General features: G+C 39.6%; 1 protein-coding gene across 1 annotated transcript in view; it reads left to right on the top strand.

Annotated features, from left to right (window-relative positions):
• Nucleotides 1-14,901: 14,901 nt before the first annotated feature.
• Nucleotides 14,902-22,523, top strand: part of TRPC6 (transient receptor potential cation channel subfamily C member 6) — a 94,107-nt gene continuing 86,485 nt past the window's right edge. The window contains exon 1 of the mRNA XM_072134183.1: nt 14,902-15,162. Coding sequence (XP_071990284.1) covers nt 15,020-15,162 — 143 coding nt within the window. The 5' untranslated portion in view covers nt 14,902-15,019. The remainder of the gene's footprint in view (nt 15,163-22,523) is intronic.

Raw genomic sequence — 22,523 nt, 5'->3', positions numbered from 1 at the left:
ACATACCATAAACTTCGCCTGCAATAGTATAACATACTTACAATATTTTATAAAAATGGTGTAATGTGATGCCGTTGTTTAATGTAATACTGTATTATAATATTAGAATAAAATTTGGCATGTCATAAGTAGAAATAAACTATATAACAGCCTATGAAGCTACAATACATAGTTGCTCTGGTCCTTTTGGATCATTAACATAATTTAAAATGTTGATTTCAAAAGGAAGGAGGCCATTGATGACAGATATAAGAAGATTACCACAGACACAGGGCCTGGTCCTGTAAGTAAGTGCCCCTGGTTTATCATCCTGGAATTTGATAGTAGATTTCCTATCATATAATATGAATTATTATTTAGTACCCATGAATTGATATATACTGTAGCCAGTAGACTAATAATATACAGGCAGTCCCCGGGTTACATACAAGATAGGGTCTGGAGGTTTGTTCTTAAGTTGAATTTGTATGTAAGTCGAAACTGTATATTTTATAATGGAAGTTCTAGACAATTTTATTTCTTTTGCCCCAGTGAAAATGGAGTTTCAAAATTTTTGGTGTAATTGGACCAAGAATTATCAATAAAGCTTCATTACAGACACCTTACAGCTGATCATTGCAGTCTGGGACTATAGTAAAGCATCCAGAGAGCTTCACCAGAGGTCACAGTGGGCAGAGGGGTCCGTCTGTAACTATGGGTTGTCTGTAAGTCGGGTGTCCTTAAGTAGGGGACCGCCTGTATAGATATTTGGTCTCCCTGAATTAATCATCAAACTTTATTATCCCCTAGTTACAAATTAAGGTGCATTCTGCTGCTCCTCTTGGGTCCAGTAATGGGTGAGAGCCTGTGACCACTAGAGGATCCTCAGCCTGGCATTGCCCCCAAATAACATACATTGGTCCCCTTGTTAATTATTATATATATACACTTGCTGAGCCAGGCCCTGGTGTGCTTATACCATAGTACTTGGAACAGAACATATTGTAAGGTCCTTAGAGTTCTATAAAAATGTTCACGTTTTCGCTTTACAAAAATATCACAACATAAAGATTAACGTTTTCCCATATAGAAGTAGAAATGTGCAGTAAATGTATATTTAGAGAAGGTGTTAGAGCCGAAAAACTGTGAGCTGGAAAGCTTAGGAGAGCTAACAAGGCAATTTGTGTAATGTTAGCGCTATACATTTATGTGTTGTTCTTTACGTTTACGCAGGGCAGACTGTCATCTAATGAATTATACACAGCACGGCCGAGAGGAACAATGTAAACAGCGCTCTATACCATGATGTACAATAACCAGGAACATTGCCGCCATTAGAAGGGTGAATTATGTATTACCTCTAAAATTACAGCATGGTGATACATTTTAGCAGTGAATAGGGTTAATGTTTCCATCTTTTGGGGTTGTTGGTTTTAGAAGAAGATATTATTCAGATCCTTAATGGTCCTTTGTATGAACTGGTTTAAAGGGGTTCTCCTGGATAGAAATATTTCTAGGGGAGTTCACCTATATTATATTGGTTTGGGTCTATCTCAGCACCGAATGTGAAGTGGCAGCAAAACTCCTATTATCACTGCTTCCACTCAGGGGCACAACTACAGCAGTAGCAGCTGCTATGGGGCCTGCAGTGGAAGGGGCCCCAGCATCTGACCTGACACATTGGGGCAGATTTACTTACCCGGTCCATTCGCGATCCAGCGGCGCGTTCTCTGCGCTGGATTCGGGTCCGGCCGGGATTTATTAAGGCAGTTCCTCAGACGTCCACCAGGTGGCGCTGAAGTTCCCCGGAACGCACTGGAATACAACTAGCCAGGCTGAGTGAAGGTAAGTGCAAGCTCCGCGACACATTTTTTGTTTTAAACGTGGCGGTTTTTCCGAATCCGTCGGGTTTTCGTTCGGCCACGCCCCACAATTTCCGTTGCGTGCATGCCAGCGTCGGTGCGCCACAATCCGATTGCGTGCGGCAAAATCCAGGGGCAATACAGGGAAAATCGGCGCAAATCGGAAATATTCGGGTAACACGTTGGGAAAACGTGAATCGGGCCCTTAGTAAATGACCCCCATTGAATAATGGAAGATGTGCACCATTATATACATAGAATGTTATTCATTGTACAGCATAATATGTATACAGCATAAACATGTCACATCTTCCACAGTACGCAGCGTGAATCGGGAACTTAGAACTTAAGAAATGTCAGGAAAGATATCTCTAACTCCTGCCGTGTACTTCCCCATGTGGTCAGCAGCTACTGGGACAGATCTGCGTGAGTATATAAATGTATATATCACTGCATAAATCTGTCTGCATAAGTGTATAAATGTGTGAGTATACAAATAAGTGTAATATTTTCTGAGGAGGTAGGGGGCCCCATTCAGAAGTCTGCAATGGGGCCCGGTCTCTCCTAGTTACGCCTCTGCTTCCACTTCCTAGGCCTGTGATGTCATGAGTAGTGGAGGTTTGTAGCTTAATTACATTCAAATGAATGGAGCTGAGTTGCAATGACATAAACAGCCACTATACAATGTAAGGGGCACTTGCATTAGTAGTGGGATGCAATTTTTTTACTGCTTACCAAACAGGTGATGGTGGGGGTGATGGGTTTTGGGCCTAAGCATAAGTAACAATAGCCTGCTACTTGAAAAGCTCTTTAATATATGAATTTCTGGTAAGCTAATACTAGCTTATCTGGTGCCAGGGCCGCCATCAGGGGGGTATATTGTGACTGTATTTAGGAGGCCCCACTAGGAGAAGGGGCCCCAAGTCACAGAAAAGCCTCCTCCCTTCCCAGGTGCAGGAAATTCACTGCGCACACAATGCCAGATTGTCATTGTGTTGGGGGCCCACAAAATTTGCCAGTCCGTGGCCCCAAACTTCTTAGTGGCTGCCCTGTCTGTTGATTTACAGTATATTGAATTGTATTTCTTTGCAGTTTTGGAAAATAGTAGTCTGGCTTAAAAGATTGGGTTTATAGTTGTTTGCCATGGTCAGGGGTGGTATATATATTTGGATGCCTAGTGGTTTAGTGTAAGGGTTCATTCCCTGATTGTCAAGGGTAAAAGAGGGTATTATAGCATTCCTGATGTACACCTCAGAAAGGATTCACTTTTGGATCCTTTGGAGTTTATACCCGGTGGTCTGGTGTTTTACTGATTCTTTGGTCATTTAGGGTAAGAAGTGTTAAAATTTGACACAATGATAGTCAAGGCAAATGCCCCTTAAAGTAAATGAATAGGTTACTATCTGATGGTCGCGGGCAGTGATGGTGAAGCTTTTAGAGACTGGGTGTCCGAACTACAACCAAAACCCACTTATTTACCATCAAGTACCAACATAACAATTTTAACAGTAACTTATTGCTCCCTGTTCTTCCACAACATTCAATCGTATCAGCCCCCTGAGGACACCAATACATGTGAAATCAGGTGGACAAATTCAGGTATCATTGCAGCTTCTCTCCAGGGACTCTCTGTACAGGAAGAATCGTGGAGCCAGCAGGGGGACCTCCAAAGATAATCCAGCACTGTTCACACCTTCTCACTCTTCCTTCAGTTCCAATTAGTCAAGGATGTATCCTAAAAACAGCCTGAGTCCCCACAGAAAGGTCTCCGAACACCACCTCTGACACCCGTGCCATAGGGATATGTGATATGCTTTACATCAGGGGCTCTGGAAAGGGGAGTAAACCATGACTGTTTCATAAAAGTGGGAGGATCAACAATTGTAAACTAAGCACACTTACATGCTGGTGCGCGACCCCTCTGGCAGGATCTGCTCTTTTTTTTTTTAGATACTTATGCACTTGTTTTTACAAAAAAAAGGGATTTTTAAATAATTCAGGTTCCAGGCTCGATTAATAGCTATGGAGCCCGGAGCCCCTTTTTTTTGTAAAAACAAGGGCATAAAGAGCTAAAAGAAAAGCAAATTCTGCCAGAGGGGCATACACCAGTATGTAAGTGTGCTTAGTTTACAATCCTTGTTCCTGGTGGTAGATTTCTTTTAATTCCCCCCCACCAGAAGACCACCCTAAAAAAAACCTCTGCAGATCACAATATCCATCGGTTCACTAATGTGTTTAAGAGTTTGGGAAGTCAGTTGCCTACAGACTTAGGTGAGTAATTAAAGGCAATGTAGATGAAATGTAAAACACTAGATCTACAGGAAGAATTACCTGAGCCTACCAGGAAGTCAAATACAGACAGTGTTTGGGTTACGTGCAATATAGGTTCTGTAAGTTTGTTCTTAAGTTGAATTTGTATGTAAGTCAGAAATGTATATTTTATAATTGTAGCTCCAGACAAATTTTATTTGGTCTGAGAGACTATTGGATTTTAAAAACGTTGGGTTCTCATAAGAACCAGGATTAATAATAAAGCTTAATTACAGACACCTGTGATAACTGTTACAGCTGATTATTGTAGCCTGGGACTAAAGTACAGTAAGTTACCAACATCCAGAAGTCCGGTTGTAAGTCGGGTGTTCTCAAGTAGGGGACCGCCTGTACAGAGCATTTTTAAACTAAACCATCATGAAATTAAATATTAATGATCTCATCTGCTGTAGACCAACTAGAAAATAACATCGACCACTGGGACTCAATAATTAACCCTCTAATATTAACCCAGTAATATTTACTGTTGTTTTTTTCTGTGGACTACCAAGGTGGGCAGAATTATGTCAAGACCACCAGGAAGTAAAAGGTTAAGCTTTTTCTGCACTAGACCATTACGCGTTAAAATATTAATGACTAGCTTAACTGTAGACCACCAAGGAAAAGAGGAATATCCTAGACCACCAGGGATTCAAAAGTTAACCCCTTCTAAATAAGACCACCATGAAATAAAATGTCACCTATCTTCTCTACTGTAGACCTACTGTAGGAGGAAGTGGGTTGCAGATCTAAAAAGTAAGGTATAAGAACATTCTATACGTAACCCCTTTGGGCATTTTATTGACTCTATAAAGTCTTGTAGTTTTTCTATAAAAGTTTAACATATTTTGAAAAAAAATAATTTTGGGCATCAATGATAAAGCACCGCAATGGTCATTAAATAAATGATATTCTTTTTCTTCTGTCTCTTGGGCTGCAGGTATCCTGTTGGTAGGAAATGACCTCCGTACGATCCTTACATTGATATGTTATCTATTACTATATATTTCATTAGGCAGAGTCTCCGGAGGAATGAATGTAAGTGAGTGATAGACTGGAGACGCTCTAATCACAAATATCCGATGTCCGGCCTCTGCACAGCCTGGGGGCCAGATGTATAGACTAAGGCAATAACCTGCAGCACATTGCACTCTAGTCTGTAGTCACTGATAATTATCTCCGATAATTACATTATGTTTTTTCTATATAGATGTTGATAGTGTAGTAGGATGATAAATAAATGGTAAAAAAAAAAAAAATTCCATTCAACCCAATGTAGCATCTGCACATTGACTTTTTGATAAAAAAGGTGTGTGCAACAAAAATTTTTCAGTGTGTTGCACAGTCCTTCCTGTTTTTGGAAGTCAGTGCTTAAAGTGATGTGTCATCGAATGTGTTTTAATATCTACAGATCCTATGGGTTCCCCAGTTACAGTGAAGAAAAAATGTTATACATGTTCCATATTTTTTTTCTGATATAATCAGGTACTAAGACAAAAATAAACCAAATGAAAGCAAAAATATATAGATGGTAGAAATGTGTAGCTGGCCACATTCAACTGAAAATTGGGATATGGTAGATCAAACTTCAAATCATACAATATATTATGTGGTACGTATAATTTTTCTTAAGATTCAATTTGGTTCTGAATTGAATTGGTCCGAATTGAGGTTGCTCCAATTGTCCTGAAAGTTGGAATATAAAGTTGTCTTACAGACAAATTTTTTATAAAAATCATTTTTTTTTCCATTTTCCTTTACCCACCTTCCTCTCTATGCTGTTGGATGAATGATGGTATTAGCTAGCCAACATTTTGTAAGATTCATCCAAAGACAATAAAAAATTATTCAGCAGATTCCACGAACCAACAAATAGATTCAAATGTCTCTAATAAAATGATAAGGCTTGTTATGCATGACCTGGGAACAAACAAACACAGTGGGCCCTAAGACTAAACCCCTTTTCAACTGTCCCTACCTAATTGCCCCACTTACCCTAAGTGGGAGGAGACAACTAGTAGAGTTTCCCTTCCTGCACCGAAGTGCAAACCACGGAGAAAAAGACCAGACAATGATCGTTGCCAAATACAGTTCAGAACCAGGAGGACAATGCAGTACAAAATCAATAGGCAAAGGGATAGTCAGAGAAACAGGCAAAAGGATGAAAGTTACCAGAAAACACATGACGGAATAAACATAGCAAGCCAAGAACAATACACTAGCATACAACGAGCACTGATCCACAAGACGTTAAGAGCCAGAGTTTGCAGGAGACAGATGAGTGAGGTGGAAATCAATCTAGGCTGCTAGGAAAGGAATACGGTAGGATTTAGACTAGCAAAAGACATGAAACTGACTCTTATCAGCGCATCCTCAGTCGTACCTTACGGGCAGAGGATGACACCCGCACAGATGTAACATAGGTGCTCTCACATTTGCTGCATTTTTTAAAAACAAGTGTTAGAGACACATTTATGGTGCACGCAACACAATTGTGGCATACGCTGCACTACTCTTCATGCGACACAAATTTCTGCACTGAAGGGGGTGTTCCGGTGCTGAGACGGACCATGTGGAGAACCTAATGTGGAGAACTATGGAGAAAAAATAACCAATTTTTAATCTTCTAAAATATAACCCTGAAGCCTAAGTGCTGTCAGATTGATGTATTTTTCATGTATGTATATCCATTTGCATCAGTTAGCGCCTTGTTGTCACCTTCCTCATCACAGTGACATATTCTTATGATGTGGTCTCTTAGCACTTTTTTTGTGTCTATTTAATGTGTCAGTTTCACTGGACCCAAGTGTCAGGTTCTAATTGCAAAGAAAATCCATCTATCAAGCTGCCTAACAATTTTTCTCTTAACTATGTAAATCTATGTCTTTTTCAAATCTGTCTACATATCTATCTGTTATCTTACACTATCTTATCTGTCTATCCATCTATCTTCTGTCCATCTGCCTCTCTATCATCTATCTCTTATTTATTGATGTATATATCTTTTATCTATTTAAATTACTTTATTTTGTTGTTTTTTTTTTATTTATGGCAATGATTCCAGGATTCCTTAAGCTTTAAAAAGGTAAGTCAGACTATCTATTAATATCCTCTAGCCAGGGGATTTACGGATCTGCACCCATCAGCATCTATCTATCTATCTATCTATCTATCTATCTATCTATCTATCTATCTATCTATCTATCTATCTATCTCTCTCATATCTATCTCATATCTAACTCATATCTATTTATCTATCTGTCTATCTATCTCATATCTATCTATCTCATATCTATCTATCTCATATCTAACTCATATCTATTTATCTATCTATCTGTCTATCTATCTCATATCTATCTATCTCATATCTATCTATCTATCTCATATCTATCTATCTATCTCATATCTATCTATCTATCTATCTATCTCATATCTATCTATCTCATATCTAACTCATATCTATTTATCTATCTATCTATCTTATATATATATCTATCTCCTATCTATCTATCTATCTATCTATCTATCTATCTATCTATCTCATATCTATCTATCTCATATCTATCTATCTCTCTCATATCTATCTATCTCATATCTAACTCATATCTATTTATCTATATATCTATCTATCTGTCTATCTATCTCATATCTATCTATCTCATATCTATCTCATATCTAACTCATATCTATTTATCTATCTATCTCATATCTACCTATCTATCTACCTATCTATCTATCTATCTATCTATCTATCTATCTATCTATCTATCTATCCATCTCATATCTATCTATCTCATATCTAACTCATATCTATTTATTTATCTATCTATCTGTCTATGTATCTCATATCTATCTATCTATCTATCTATCTCATATCTATTTCATATCTATCTCATATCTATCTCATATCTATCTCATATCTATCTATCTATCTATCTATCTCATATCTAACTCATATCTATTTATCTATCTGTCTATCTATCTCATATCTATCTATCTCATATCTATCTATCTCATATCTATCTATCTCAAATCTATCTATCTGATTAACTTCAGGATATTGATGATGTACAGTACTTTATACTCTATTAAATAACTTGGGAGTACAGGGCAGTCCCCGGGTTACATACAAGATAGGTTGTGTATATTTTATAATTGTAACTCCAGCCAAATTTTTGTTGGTCTCTGCGACAATTAGATATTAAAAATGTTGAATTCTCATAAGATTAACAAAAAAGCTTAATGTAACTAGGGGTCGTCTGTAAGTCCGGTGTTCTTAAGTAGGGGACCTCATATGAAGTGAAGATATCAGCCCTAAATAGATGTGGAATCTGGAATCAAACTATTAGAGAATGAAACGTAAAACCATTGAAACTTTTAACAATTCAGCTTTTTTCCTACTTCCACCATTATACAATACACAGATCTATGAGTAGTTGTCAATGTATGTGGCTAACGTTCACTCATATGTGATACATCTGCAGATCTATGCTCCTGCCACTGTTCTATGAGTAACATGTTATAATATTAATGATCTCAAAACATTATATTCTCATTGGGATATTTCATGCCCTGGCCCCAAATGCTGACATTTAGAGAAAATACTAGTGTATGAGCTTAGAGACAAGTTCATGAATTAGAGGTCCATTAAGTTGGCGTGTCCTGGCATCACTGCGACTGGTAACGGCAGGATTGTATTTAATTGTTTCTGAAATTTCCTGGCAAATTCTGAAATTGAAAAATCTGTTGCTTCCCTGGATAAATATGTTGCGTATAAATGAGTCTTGAGATTTCACAGACTAAGAACCACCATGAAACCTTCATCTGCTTTGTATGTTGATTGGAGGCCACATGGGGGAGGTAAGAAGAGGTTGTAAATGGATGTATAGGTGTAGGGTCAGGGTAATACGGGTGATATTCATTGCCTAGTTTGCATATATGAATGGCACAGTAAGTGGCGGATTAAGTGTCCCATGGGTCCTGGGCTGTTCACACAACTAGAGCCCCCCCAGGATCCAAACCAACCTCGTGTCCCGAGGCCTAATCTCCACCAACGAAGCCCGTACTGGCCCCCCCATTAATTGTCTACAGCAGTGCCCCCTTTAATTATATGTCCACAGCAGAGCCCCCTTTACAGAAATATCCACAACGGAGCCCCCCCCTAATGAAATGTCCACAGCAGAGCTCCCCTTTAATGAAATGGCCACAGTAGAGCACTCCCCTTTTATGAAATGGTCACTGAAAAGCCCCCCTTTAATGAAATTCCACAGCAGAGCCACCTTTAAAGAAAAGGCCACAGCAAAGCCCACCTTTACAGAAATGGCCGCAGTCCTCCCTTTAATGCAATGTCCACAGCAGAACCCCCCACAAATGAAATGTGCACAGCAGGGCTCCTCACTTTACAGAAGTTTCCACGTTGAGCCCCCTTGAAAAAAAATCTATACTCACCTTCCAGCTTCTTCTCCCCGGCCCTGCGGCTCTGTCTTCTTCTGCCCTCGTGGTGCGCAACACTATGATGTCACGCTGCCTTGATTACGCACCGGCTAGAAGAAGAGAAGATAGAGCCGCAGGACAGGAAAAGAAGTCAGAAGGTCAGTATAGATGGTTTTTTCAACCTAGCGATCTTCGTATAGGGCCCGGGTATCTGAAAATCCACCATTGGGCACAATGGGGCACATGTAGTTACCCGGTCCATTCGCGTTCCAGCGGCGGCTTCTCGGACGAGCGTTCGGGTCTTCCGGCGATTAATAAAGGTCCTGCGTCCGATGTCCACCAGGTGTCGCTGCTGCGTCGAGGTCTGCCGAGTTGCGTCGGAGTTCACTGATCTCTTCCTGGTGCATGTAAGTATGGCGCGTGCGACCAATTTTTTTTTTTTTTAAATGCGGCGGTTTTTCCGAATCCGTCGGGTTTTCGTTCGGCCACACCCCCCTGATTTCCGTTGCGTGCATGCCAGCGCCGATGCGCCACAATCCGGTCGCGTGCGCCAAAAACCCGGGGCAATTCAGGGAAAATTGGCGAAAATCGGAAATATTTGGGTAACACATCGGAAAAATGCGAATCGGGCCCTTAGTAAATGACCCCCAATATGTAGGCATGTGACATCAGGCGTGACTCTACATATTTAGCCCAATCGGAGGAAACATTGTCATAAGGGACACTCCCCACTGACAAGAGGAATGGTAACACCCAGATGTCTATTTACTAATACATTTCCCAGAGGAATAATAGAGTGTCTCAAGTCTTTCACCTTAATAGATGTATCAGAAGAGCAGACAAGTCCCTCTAACTGTATTATAATAACATGATTAGGAAATACTATGTGGTGTATGACCCGGCAGTCACTGTCAGTCCTCGCACAGCAGGCCTCCATGCAGGACACGGCAGTAACAGAACATTTCTAGGGAAAATACAATTGTCTTCTGAGCTGGATGAGACTAATGAGACTGTGACTACAGGAAGCAGCTGTATCCCGGCCCCCACTGAGCCCCCCGCTGATATCTGGACCTTATTATATCATCTTCTGGTGTGTATGGGTCTGATGCATGTACTGTATATACTGTATGTATCTATACTGGCCACTGCTCAGCCTCCCAGCGACTCGCTCAATTACATTCACACTAATATCAGCTTCATCAATAAAGGAAATCAGGGTTACATTACCTTCTATTACATCCTGGTTTACTTCCTCGCAATTGATTTGCATATTTATAGTGTATTACGTAGCGCTGCACAGAGTTTGCCAATTCAGTCCCTGTCCCCAATGAGTCTCACAATTTAATCAACCTACGAGTAATCTGTGTGTGCTATATAAATAAATGAATTATTATTATTAAAGGGATATTCCCACTAAGATAAGATTCTAAAATATACTCAGGATAACAAAGTAACACAATTCTCTAATTCACTGTTATTAAAAAAAAAATACAGCATTTCCCAGATATTATTCCATCCTTTCGCTATAAGTCCAGGTGTTTACAATTTGGTTTCTCTGGATCCAACTGGATCATTAGGTTCTGCTCACTAATAAGAGCCAACTCTTCTGGCTCCTAGTAAATATACAATAGGGAGCTGCAGGCCAGTCAGTCACCTCACACCACTCTACTTTTAACCCCATTGTATAGGGTTAAAAGGGGCATGGTGAGCCGGTTAGGGGCGGGGTTAAGTGAGCCTTCAGCTCACTGACGAGAGCCAGCTCTCCTTCACGAACAAGAGCTGTCTCTTGGAGCCGGCTAGTTCACGAAGAACACATCACTACAGGAGACATCAGAAGCTCTACAGGCAAGTTAAGGCATTGACCTGAAGGGGGAACCACAACTGATTTAATGAGCCTTTCGCAGTTTCACCATAAAGAATAGTAGGGGTGACATAGCAAAGCTGTGTGTGTCATTGTGTCTTATATCCATCTCATGACTCCGATCTGTCTCATCTCTTTTTCTATGTACTAGTACAATGTTCAGAATCAAAATGAAAGTGTTTATAAACCCTGTACCCTGATAATCTAAGCACATTGTCAGCACACAGCATCTCACAGCACTAGAGGGATCATGAAGTGTCTGCTCAGCTAGTGTCCATCCACTGCTGCTTTAACTTACACTGACCATCACTAAGTATAAGGAGTTAAAACAGCAATAACACCTTTTATCCTGTGACTGCGCCATAAATTACAATTCTTTTGTGCAAAAATACTAGTTCACACAGGGTGAATTCACTTCTAAGTGAATTTAGAGAATTCAGAGCTCTATATAAGAAAATTGGCCTCTGCTAGCTTTGCAATCGTCTTATGTGACCATAGGAATATACAAGTGCTAACACATAGGGTAGAACCACAAGGAGGTCCTGGGATGACAGCACCCCGACGCATGTTTGCGATAACAAGACTTCATCCAGGGATCTAGAAAATTGGCTTAAACCTACTCCAGCACCAGGTCTATCTCTGTGTCTGATGCTGGATCTGGAGTATATGGCATAGTATGAGACTGCCTAGTCGCACTGCACACCTCCTATTGGTTGACCATACACCGTTTTGTCATACAAATTGTAAAAGGGTTTAAAAACTCTAAAATCTAAAAGATCTAAATTCTTACAAATTGAGAAAACTGCGCCATTGTGTTTTCATTAAAATGGAAAGCTTTTCCCCCTGTGTATTTAATGAATATTTTGCTGCATAATAAAATAATTTTAAACATAGAAATAGAAAAAATTTGATATTAAAGGAAATCTACCATCAAATCCAGTATGATAAGCCAGGGACACTTACTCATACATCCAAGGACCACGGTAATCTTATTATATTTGTTGTCCATAGCCTTCCTTTTAGAATAAAATTCCATCATTCTGCTGAAAAGCCTTAAGGACTACCAGAGCCCATCCGTGCTGCAGATTCACAGGCTGTTACAATGTTCCACACTCCCCCTTGCTCCCTCAGAATTTCACCCTTGCTCCCTCTGATTCATGTAATCTCACTGTAGCAGGGGAAGTTTCAGGACACAGTGGAAGCGAGGAAGTGCTCCTGCACAGTGTAACAGCTGTGGCATTGGGAGCTCTAAAAACACCCCCAAGAGTCCTTATGGATAATTAGCATAATGGTAAAAGTTGATTTTAGAAGGAAGGAGACCATGGATAACAAATATAAGAAGATACCACAGTCCCGGTGCATGGATCTATGATTAAGTGCCCCTGGTTTATCATGATGGATGTGGATGGTAAATTTCCTTTAAAATATAGTAAAGACTAAAAAATTAAATCATGATAAAAGAATCCGTGGAGAACGAATAAGGACAAGAAAGTTTAGAAAAACCCTTAGGTCGGGAACGCACATGATGACACTGCCGGAGAATAATCACAGGGCCGTTCTGTAGTGTTCTCCACTGAGATTGCACCACCATGGCCAAAAGTACTTACAGTAAAAAGTTACCGTGACTGAACTGCAGAGTTTTCTTCCCCTCAGATTTCAACCTTTGCTTTTAATTTTGCAAGGGAAGTTGACATAATCCTGATCACATGTGGTAGGGGGATAGGATTTGGTAACTTACCCTGTTAAACTACCAGTCTCCCCAGGGACAGTATGAAATATCCTTTCTAGAATTCCCTCTCTTAAAGGAAATCTACCACTAGGATGAATGATTGTAAACCAAGCACACTGACATACTGGTGTGCACCCCCTCTGGCAGGATCTGCTCTTCCTTTAGCTTCTGAAGTCCTGGCTTTAAAAAAAAAAAAAAGCTTTACAAATTATGCAAATGAGTCTAAAGGGCCCCGGGCTCCTTAGATGTCAATGAAGCATGGAGCCCCTCAGGCTCATTTGCATAATGTTTAAAACCTTTTTTATTAAAAAAAAGGCAAAAGAAGCTAAAAGAAGAGTGGATGATGCCAGAGGGACACACACCAGTATGTCAGTGTGCTTGGTTTACAGTCCTTCATCCTGGTGGTAGATGTCCTAAAATCTCATCCGTTTACCCATAAAAACATCTCCTCCAAAGTCATGTAAAAATGAGCAGAGAGGAGTCATATTTTGTCTCAGATGAGTTAAAAGTCTGCAGGGGGAGTGTTATATCTTACATCCATATCTTCAGATATCTGCATATTTATAGAAACAGACTGGTTTGATATTAGAAATAAGAATCTAATTTTTCTGGTTACATGGTTTTGTGAGCTACAGAACCGGAGATACAGACAGTTAAATAAATAGACAGTCTGTCATTTACTGCTTAGATTTCTAGTTATGTATATCCCAAAACCACAGTCCTGGTGTGATCTGAAAGCATGTTTCTAGGTACTAAAGAACTGAGTATAGAAGCGTCTGAAGCAATAATCACCCTGCAGCCTCTAAACTTGACTCATCTCAGGCAAAATATTCTTCTCTGCTCATTTTGCATGACTTTGGTGGAGATTTTAAATAGGTAATAAGAGAATTCACAGGTAAAGGACTTTTCATATTCTTCCTGAAGGTACTACAAGTTTAATGGGGTAAAATCTGATGACAGGTTCCCTTTGATTCACTGTCGGTTGTCCGTAACAGAATCACTGAAATCCGCACAAGCTCCAAATCCACCAGCTCCAAAATAGCAATCTTACACATTTTTCAGACACATAATTTGTGCTTCCTAGTGATTTGACATTTTGGAGGCAATTCTATATGCAAATAGGTATATATGCAAATTAGCTTCTCTGTGCATCAGGGGTGGAGCCATGCCTTCTACAGTACCCAATTTCTTTCTGTAAGAGATTCCAATCATGGTGTAAATGTGGCAGTGCTTTGTGCTGCTAAGAAGCATAGAAAGAACCATACTGGTGCACCGGAAGCCATGGCTCCTCCTCTTGTGCACCGAGGAGGTCATTTGCATATATATGCAAATGCAATTTTCGCTAACATGCGATGTGAATGTATCTCTAATTGAGAATCTAGAACATTGGAGTGTATGTCCAAAGGGTGTGAGATACCACATGTGCACCCTAAGCAGCTGCACACAGACCATGGTGTCAAAAAACGTGATAAAGCAGAGTCGCCGCCATGCAATTTATTCAGAATCCAAAATTGATTAGTTGTGCCTGTTGATTAAACTTTCCAATCATATTCTAAATTGGAATAACATTTTTTTTTAACGGATTTGGAAAACAATAATGAGCAATCAGCGCAAATCCAGCTGCAAGAAACCTCTGTGCATTCTACTTCCAGCCACTAGAGGGGGCACGGAGACAGAAAGTAAAAAAAAAAATTGGAGCTGGGGGACCAGATCCAGGGAATAAAAAGCAATGCAAGGGGCTTGTGGAGGAGCAGAGACTGCCAGCGGATACCGGGAGCATCATTGTCATCTGCATGCCGCCTGTGCTGGGGACAAGAGTTTTCCAAGAGAATTTTTGGAATTACCATGAGCCACTGTGAGCCTTATGTGACAAGGAATAACAACTGTCCCATCACAGCAGTGAGGAATGAGAGCCAGGACTACCTGCTTATGGAGGTGGAGGATGGGGCTGATAATCACTCGTCACATCCCTATGGCTACTATCACATGTAAGTATCCTATGGATGTATAGTATGTACAGAACTACTACCCCCAGCAGAATCTACTGGGAAACACACGCTGTAGTCCCCTGTACTTATGTTTCCGTATTATACTGTGGGTCGTCAATTACAAGGAGAGGCTTATAGAATAATTATTAATGGGGCTGTAATTAGCATAAATTAATAGAAGCATGGGGATGGGATTTATTGTAGATGGAAATGGATGGAATGTAGTATAATCGAGTATACAGCTGAGGCTTTCACAGGGTTAATATGATGTTGGCTATGTAATATATGCAAATGACATGCACAGAGTGTAGGATTTTTAATGGGAGTCAATAGGAGGAGTGTGCAGATATGGAGGCGTGTAGTTACATATATGAAGGAGGGGTGGGGGGCTTTAAATATTACACCCCTCACCTGTACAGTGTGGTCCTGGAATTACAGCGTTATCCATATCTGCAACATTGTATCACTGGGACTTGTTGAATCTGATTTTATATACATAGTATTATATAATTAGACTGTATACTCCACATGTGATACACTGTCTGGGTATATGCATTACATATACTGTATTGTATCATTGTATATACACAGAATTATTTTTAATAGTGTATTGTGTGTTCTCTTTATATGATGCACAGTATACTATATAGGTATATATACAGTATATATTACATGTACTGTATCATGTATATACACAGTATTATTTTTAATAGTGTATTGTGTGTTCTCTTTATATGATGCACAGTATACAATATAGGTATAATTACAGTATATATTACATGTACTATATTGTTTCAATGTATACAGTATATATATAGAATTTCAGTATTATATTTAATCATGTATTGTGTATTCTCTACATGTGATGCACTGTATACTGCAAAGGTATGTAAACAATATATATCACATGTACTATACTGTATCAGTGTATATACACAGTATATCTGCTTATATTTAATAGTGTATTGTGTATTTTCTATATGTGATGCACTGTATAGGTATATATGGTAAATATTACAAGCACGGTATTGAATCCTCTGCACTAGTATATAGGTATATATATACAATGTATATATTACATGTACTGTTTTGTATCACATGTATCTGCACAGTATTTCTGTATTATATTTTATAGTGTATTGTGGATACTCTGCACCGGTATATAGGTACACATATATATATACAGTATGTATTACATGTACTGTATTGTATCAATGTGTGTATATATATGGTATTTTAGTATTATATTTAATAGTGTTATGTGTGTTCTTTATATACTTACAGTATAGGTATATACTATATATACTGTATTGTATTAGTAACCTTGTAGAATATGACTTTTCTTTTAACATTCCATTCTAAGTTAGTGGTTTGGAACCTACGACTCTACAGGGCTGGCAAAACTACAACTCCCAGCATGCCCTGACAGCCGTGACATGTGGCCACAGGTTGCAGATTAGTGGTCTGGGTAGAGTACTAAGCAGAGACGGGGGGCTACTGCTACAGTCACCAATAGCTGTCCGCACTGTATGGAGGAAAGCATCAGCAGGCAGATGTGTGGAGAGCAGGAAGGACTGGAGTGGAAATTAGGAACTAAGAATGAAATTAATTGATCATATACTCGTGAAATTATACCGATGTAGCAGAGCTGAGTGTGTTTATGAGTGGTGCGCTTTAAGACTGCAGGAAAACTTCTGCATTATATTGGCTGTGATATCATTCGTTTTACTGACTGTACGTGAAATACATATCATATGTCGGCCATATTTCCCAGACTGAATACTCTGCAGGGACACAAACTCATAGTGATCTATAGAAGCCCCTGCCTCCCTACTAAGTCTTTAGTACAGGGCCGTGGTCACATGCTGATTCCTAGCAATAGATGACTACAAATCAAGACCTAGGACACTGATCCACCAGGGATATTTGGCCGCCATGCAGTTTGTAATTCTTTACTTAAGAAAAGCATCGGAAACCGAGTGGAAACTGAGGAGATGGCTTGTTAGTACACAGAAACAGCGCCACATTTGTCTACAGGATGTAACTAGTATTGCAGCCAATTCGAACTGACTTCATTGATGGCCAGTTATAATGCCAGACATGGCCCATAGTAATAATCTTTATTTATATAGTGCCATCATATTCTGTAGCGCTTTACAAATCATTTAAAAAATAAAATAAGACATTACAGAGTAAAAACATAGTCACACATAGATCAATAGGAGTAAGGGCCCAGCTCACAAGAGCTTACAATCCATGGGGAAGATTTATCAGAAGTGTCTGAGGTAAAACTGTTCTAGTTGCCTATGGAACCAATCAGATCTCAGCTTTCCTTCTATAAAAGGCTTTGGGAAAATGAAAGCTTGGCTCTGATTGGTTTCCATGGGTAACTAGAACAGTTTTACCTCAGACACTTCTGAAAAATCTGCCCCTATGAGCCCATGTACAAAAGTGTAAACATTTTTTTTTGTCGGGGTGTATTCGCATGCAGCAGTTTGGCTAAATAAATTTATGAATACAGGCAGTCCCCGGGTTATATACAAGATAGGTTCCGGAGGTTTGTTCTTAAGTTGAATTTGTATGTAAATCGAAACTGTATATTATATAATTGTAGATCCAGCCAAAAAAATGTTTGCCCCAGTGACAATTGGAGTTTAAACTTTTTTTTGCTGTAATTGGACCAAAGATTATCAATAAAGCTTCATTACAGACACTTTACAGCTGATCATCACAGCCTGGGACTATAGTAACATCCAGAGAGCTTCACCAGAGGTCACAGTGGGCAGAGAGGTCTGTCTGCAACTAAGGGTCGTCTGTAAGTCAGGTGTCCTTAAGTAGGGGACCGCCTGTATTCTGCATGGATTGTAAAAATCAAATTTTTTAGACGGATTATGCATATTTTTAATTGCAATAGTTTTTGCACCAAACTCAAATTACTGCAAATACTGAAGATAAGGGGAGCCTAGTCCTCAAAAATAACAGACAGATAGCAAGTGACTCATTAATTAAAATGGGGTGTGTTGGGTTTCATCACCTTGCCAATCATTTTGCCTATAGAATTAGGACTAGATGGGGATAAAGTGATGTAGCAGAGCTGAACTGATCATCATGCGTCTTTCCTGCTTTGTGATGACACTACAACCATACGACGACGTCAGCTCTGCTACATCTACACAGTACAAGGTGCGCACTATCTCTCTTCCATACTTGGAGATGGGGCTGTGAAATCCATGGCTCTGGGAAGTCATCTATCAGATCTCTGGATAGGTTTGGCCCCTGAAGCATTCACCATTGTCAGTACTAGAGAGGCAGGAGATAAAACAGGTCCATGAGTGGCTCGTACAGTAAGTAACGTATAGCACGAGATGTATCCTCCAGGGCAGCGCGAGATTCACGACTAATATCCTCATTATTCGCAGCCTTGTGCTCCCCTTAGCAATTTCCAATGAGTAATGGGGTCAGAAAGTGGAATTATAGTAATAAATGGGCCCAAGGGGACTGAGAGACCCGAACTCTGACCCCATATGATACATGGGAGATAGATGAGACTGCTGTCATGCTCTTATGTTATACATTAACCACTACTTAGGGCATAGGATGCGATGCCATAGGAACAACTACCAGGCGAGTCTCCTTTGGGCACAAAGGGCGGTTAGTGATGAGCGTAGATGATGGAAAAAGGCGTTTTTTTTTTTGTACTATACATTATATACTCATTATACTCATCACCTGCACCTCACCTTATCAGTTTTGTTCTGTGATGTAACACTGTGCTCCCTCTATTAAAGGGGTTGACCAGAAAAATATACAATGGACGCACGTGACACTGTTCCTGCGGGGTTTAAAAAGCTGGACAACCCCTTTAAGTCTGAATGTGTCAATAAGGTGTTATAGAGTGATCTTCAATCATTATTAGGTAGGTGGGGAAGAGGTGCAAAGTAATAATTCTTTTAAAAAATGGAATTTTTTATCAGAAGAAATCCTGCAGGGAGGTTGTTCCGCACATCTTGGAGAACTAATCACTGAGCTTCTATATCCTTCTGTCTGTTCATGTAGTTCCAGACAGACTGGACTGGGCTCTAGATGAGGAACATATCATCACTTCCAGGACTCCTTGTTCGTCTTTATGCAGAAGAAAGATCTCTATGACATTGTTTGTATGTTTGGAATCATTTTCCTGCTGAAAAACAATAGTAGTGGATTATAATATAGGTGGTTTGGGTGGTAGCCCGGGGCCCAAGCCTTCTAGGGGGCTCATGGGCACACAAAGCACTCACCAAATGTTATACAGAGAAGGACCTTCACCAATGAAATACTTGTACAGGTGGTTCCCTACTTAAGGACACCCGACTTACAGACAACCCATAGTTACAGACAGACCCCTCTGACCTCTGGTGAAGCTTTCTGAATGCTTTACTATAGTCCCAGATTGCAATGATCAGCTGTAATGTGTCTGTAATGAAGCTTTATTGATAATCCTTGGTCCCATTACAGCAAAAAATGTTTAAACTCCAATTGTCACTGGGGCCAAATTTTTTTTTGTCTAGATCTACAATTATAAAATATACAGCTTCGACTTACATGCAAATTCAACTTAAGAACAAACCTCTGGACCCTATCTTCTACGTAACCTGTACATTTGTTACTGTTTTCAATACACATGTACAAAAGAGCCATTTCAGGACCTTTGAAGGTCCTCCAAAGGTCCTGAAACCACAAGAAGCTTGATTTTAGTACCATATGTAGGAAGTCAATTCTGAACTTGTAGGGGATGTAATTTTTTTATACAGCCCAGGGCCTGTGGCATTCTTAATCTTCCCCTGAAGAACATATTTTTAATATTTACTAGACATTTGCAGAATTTTTCCACACCTGCCTAAAACATTTGCACAGTGCTCTATTCTATGGTGTCTCGATGATTGGCTGGCGTCTCTTTCATCTGAAGACTCTGAGGTGAGCACAGCAAATTAGAACCGTCCCTCGGGTTCTAGATGACGTCCTGCTATCATTTTTTTCATAGAAAAGCTATTATGGAAAAGATAGGACTCACACACATCGTACTAATGCCCGGAAGTGGGAAACCAAAATGATGTCTGAATGTAGCGTAATGTCATGTAATGTTTCGGGAAATCAACTAATTGACCATGGAGAAGAAGTAATGAGGGACTTTAATTACGTCGGTTTACTACATTTTCTCTTAAAATGTTACAATATTTTCAGCTCCCATTGATTACAACTACAACTCCCATAGTGCCCAGGGAATGTTTCACTTATTGGCATATTGGCAGTTTTCAATTTAAGCCTGGGAATGATGGGAGTTGTAGTCTTAGCTCCCAGTACCCGGCCAGGCTAGTAGCCTCTGCAGGTAATTTACATAAAGTTAGGTTCCAGGATTATTAAATTACAGATTAGGGCAGAGGCAGCAGGAGGAATCTACCATCACATCTACTTCTCATAGTAGATTCCTCATGGTAGGTTTCCTTTAAGCAAGAAAGCAACAAGCAAATAAAACATCGTCTTATCCCAATATAACATGTATGTAACCGTCTGCCTATGTATCTGTATCCCTATCTGTTGTAACAATTTTCCTGTGCGCTGTGTACAAAAGAATTCTCCCCCAGGGGATCAATAATGTAATATTGTATCGTATTGTATAAGCAATGTAATGTGATTGGCTGATCTCTGGGCATGCTGGGAGTTGTAGTTTTACTGAAATGAGAAATGATGGATTACACACCACTTCTATAATACATATTGCCATATTGTCATTGGGGTTGTTACAGCCTTGAATACAGTTTATTTGAAGATCCACAAGTATTTTATCCTTTATCCTTATCTTCAAGGCGTTGTCCAGTTATACAAAAAAGTTATACATTTTTTACAAAAAATAAGGGGGCCAGCAAAATAATTAATGAACTGTTGAACGCTCCCTCAACACTTGCGCTCCTATATTTTCACAGCATTGATTTCCTCTGTGTACCATGATCCCACAGAAGACAACGTTTACCTCCCAATGTGTATAATACCCCATTCCCCCCCCCCCCATAATGTATGATCACCCTTTACTGTTGCTTCAACTATATAATGTATTTTTTTGCAGACTATACAGAATACAGAACTTAATACTGTCTTCTATATACATAAAAAACCTACTCCTCTAAAATACAGTAATATAACTACTATATTACTGCCCCCTATCTAAAAGAATAAATTATAATAGTATTATAATACTGCCCCTATGTAAACATAAATAACTGCTATAATACTTCCCCTATGTAAAACAATAGTAACTACTATAATACTTCCCCTATGTAAAACAACAGTAACCACTATAATACTGCCCCTATGTAAACAAAATAACTACTATAATACTTCCCCTATGTAAAACAATAGTAACCACTATAATACTGCCCCCTATGTAAAACAATAGTAACTACTATAATACTGCCCCTATGTAAACAAAATAACTACTATAATACTTCCCCTATGTAAAACAATAGTAACTACTATAATACTGCCCCCTATGTAAAACAATATATTTACTATAACACTGCTCCCACTTCCAAAGACAACTAGTCCCCCCTCCCAGGTCTTGTCTCCTTCTCACTCAGGTAGCCCCATGTCTGCAACCCCCTCCTTACACAGAACACTGCTATAGCGACCCCTGCAGCGAGACCTTGAATAGTAATAGTGCATAATGCACACATGTTTTATCGCGACGCGATCGAATCACAACCCGGCTGCTAGACTGGTGGACTACATGGCCATTCCGCCACTGAATACCCTTTTCTGGTGACCCCACTACTTTTAATTCCCCTTTCCTGAAACCCCTTCATTTACATCCCCCCCCTTATTATTGCTCCTTGTTATAGCCCATTCTGGTAGCCCACCTGTCATAATATGTACATTTTTAAGCACTATTTCCTGTTGTTGCCCCACTGATAATCTCCCACTTATTGTTGCCCCCACTTATAACCTCCACCTTATTGTCCTACTTATAATTTCCCCCCTTACATACCTTACCCATGGAGCAGGTCACTATCTGCTCCCTGCTCCACCATTGTGCTCAATGCTATCGGCATTTGACGAGTTTATATCAGGACAAACTCCCTACCACGCAGGACTATCCTGCTAAATCCGGGACAGTTGTTAGGTATGTGATAAATGCATATATTCCTTGTTATATTGTTAGTGTTATTCAGCCTTGTGTGCAGCATATGTTACCTTCTGACTTTTGCATTGGAAACATGGAATTCCGCACCTAGAATCTGCTGCAGCCTCTGTCCTGCTGCGGAATGTAAAGAACAGGTGTGTAAGATAATCCATTATTGTTCTTTAGTGACATATATATGTATATATCA

This window comes from Engystomops pustulosus, chromosome 2, assembly GCF_040894005.1.
Source record: "Engystomops pustulosus chromosome 2, aEngPut4.maternal, whole genome shotgun sequence".
In the NCBI taxonomy this organism is placed as follows: domain Eukaryota; kingdom Metazoa; phylum Chordata; class Amphibia; order Anura; family Leptodactylidae; genus Engystomops; species Engystomops pustulosus.
This window is presented reverse-complemented; position numbering and strand designations above follow the sequence as displayed.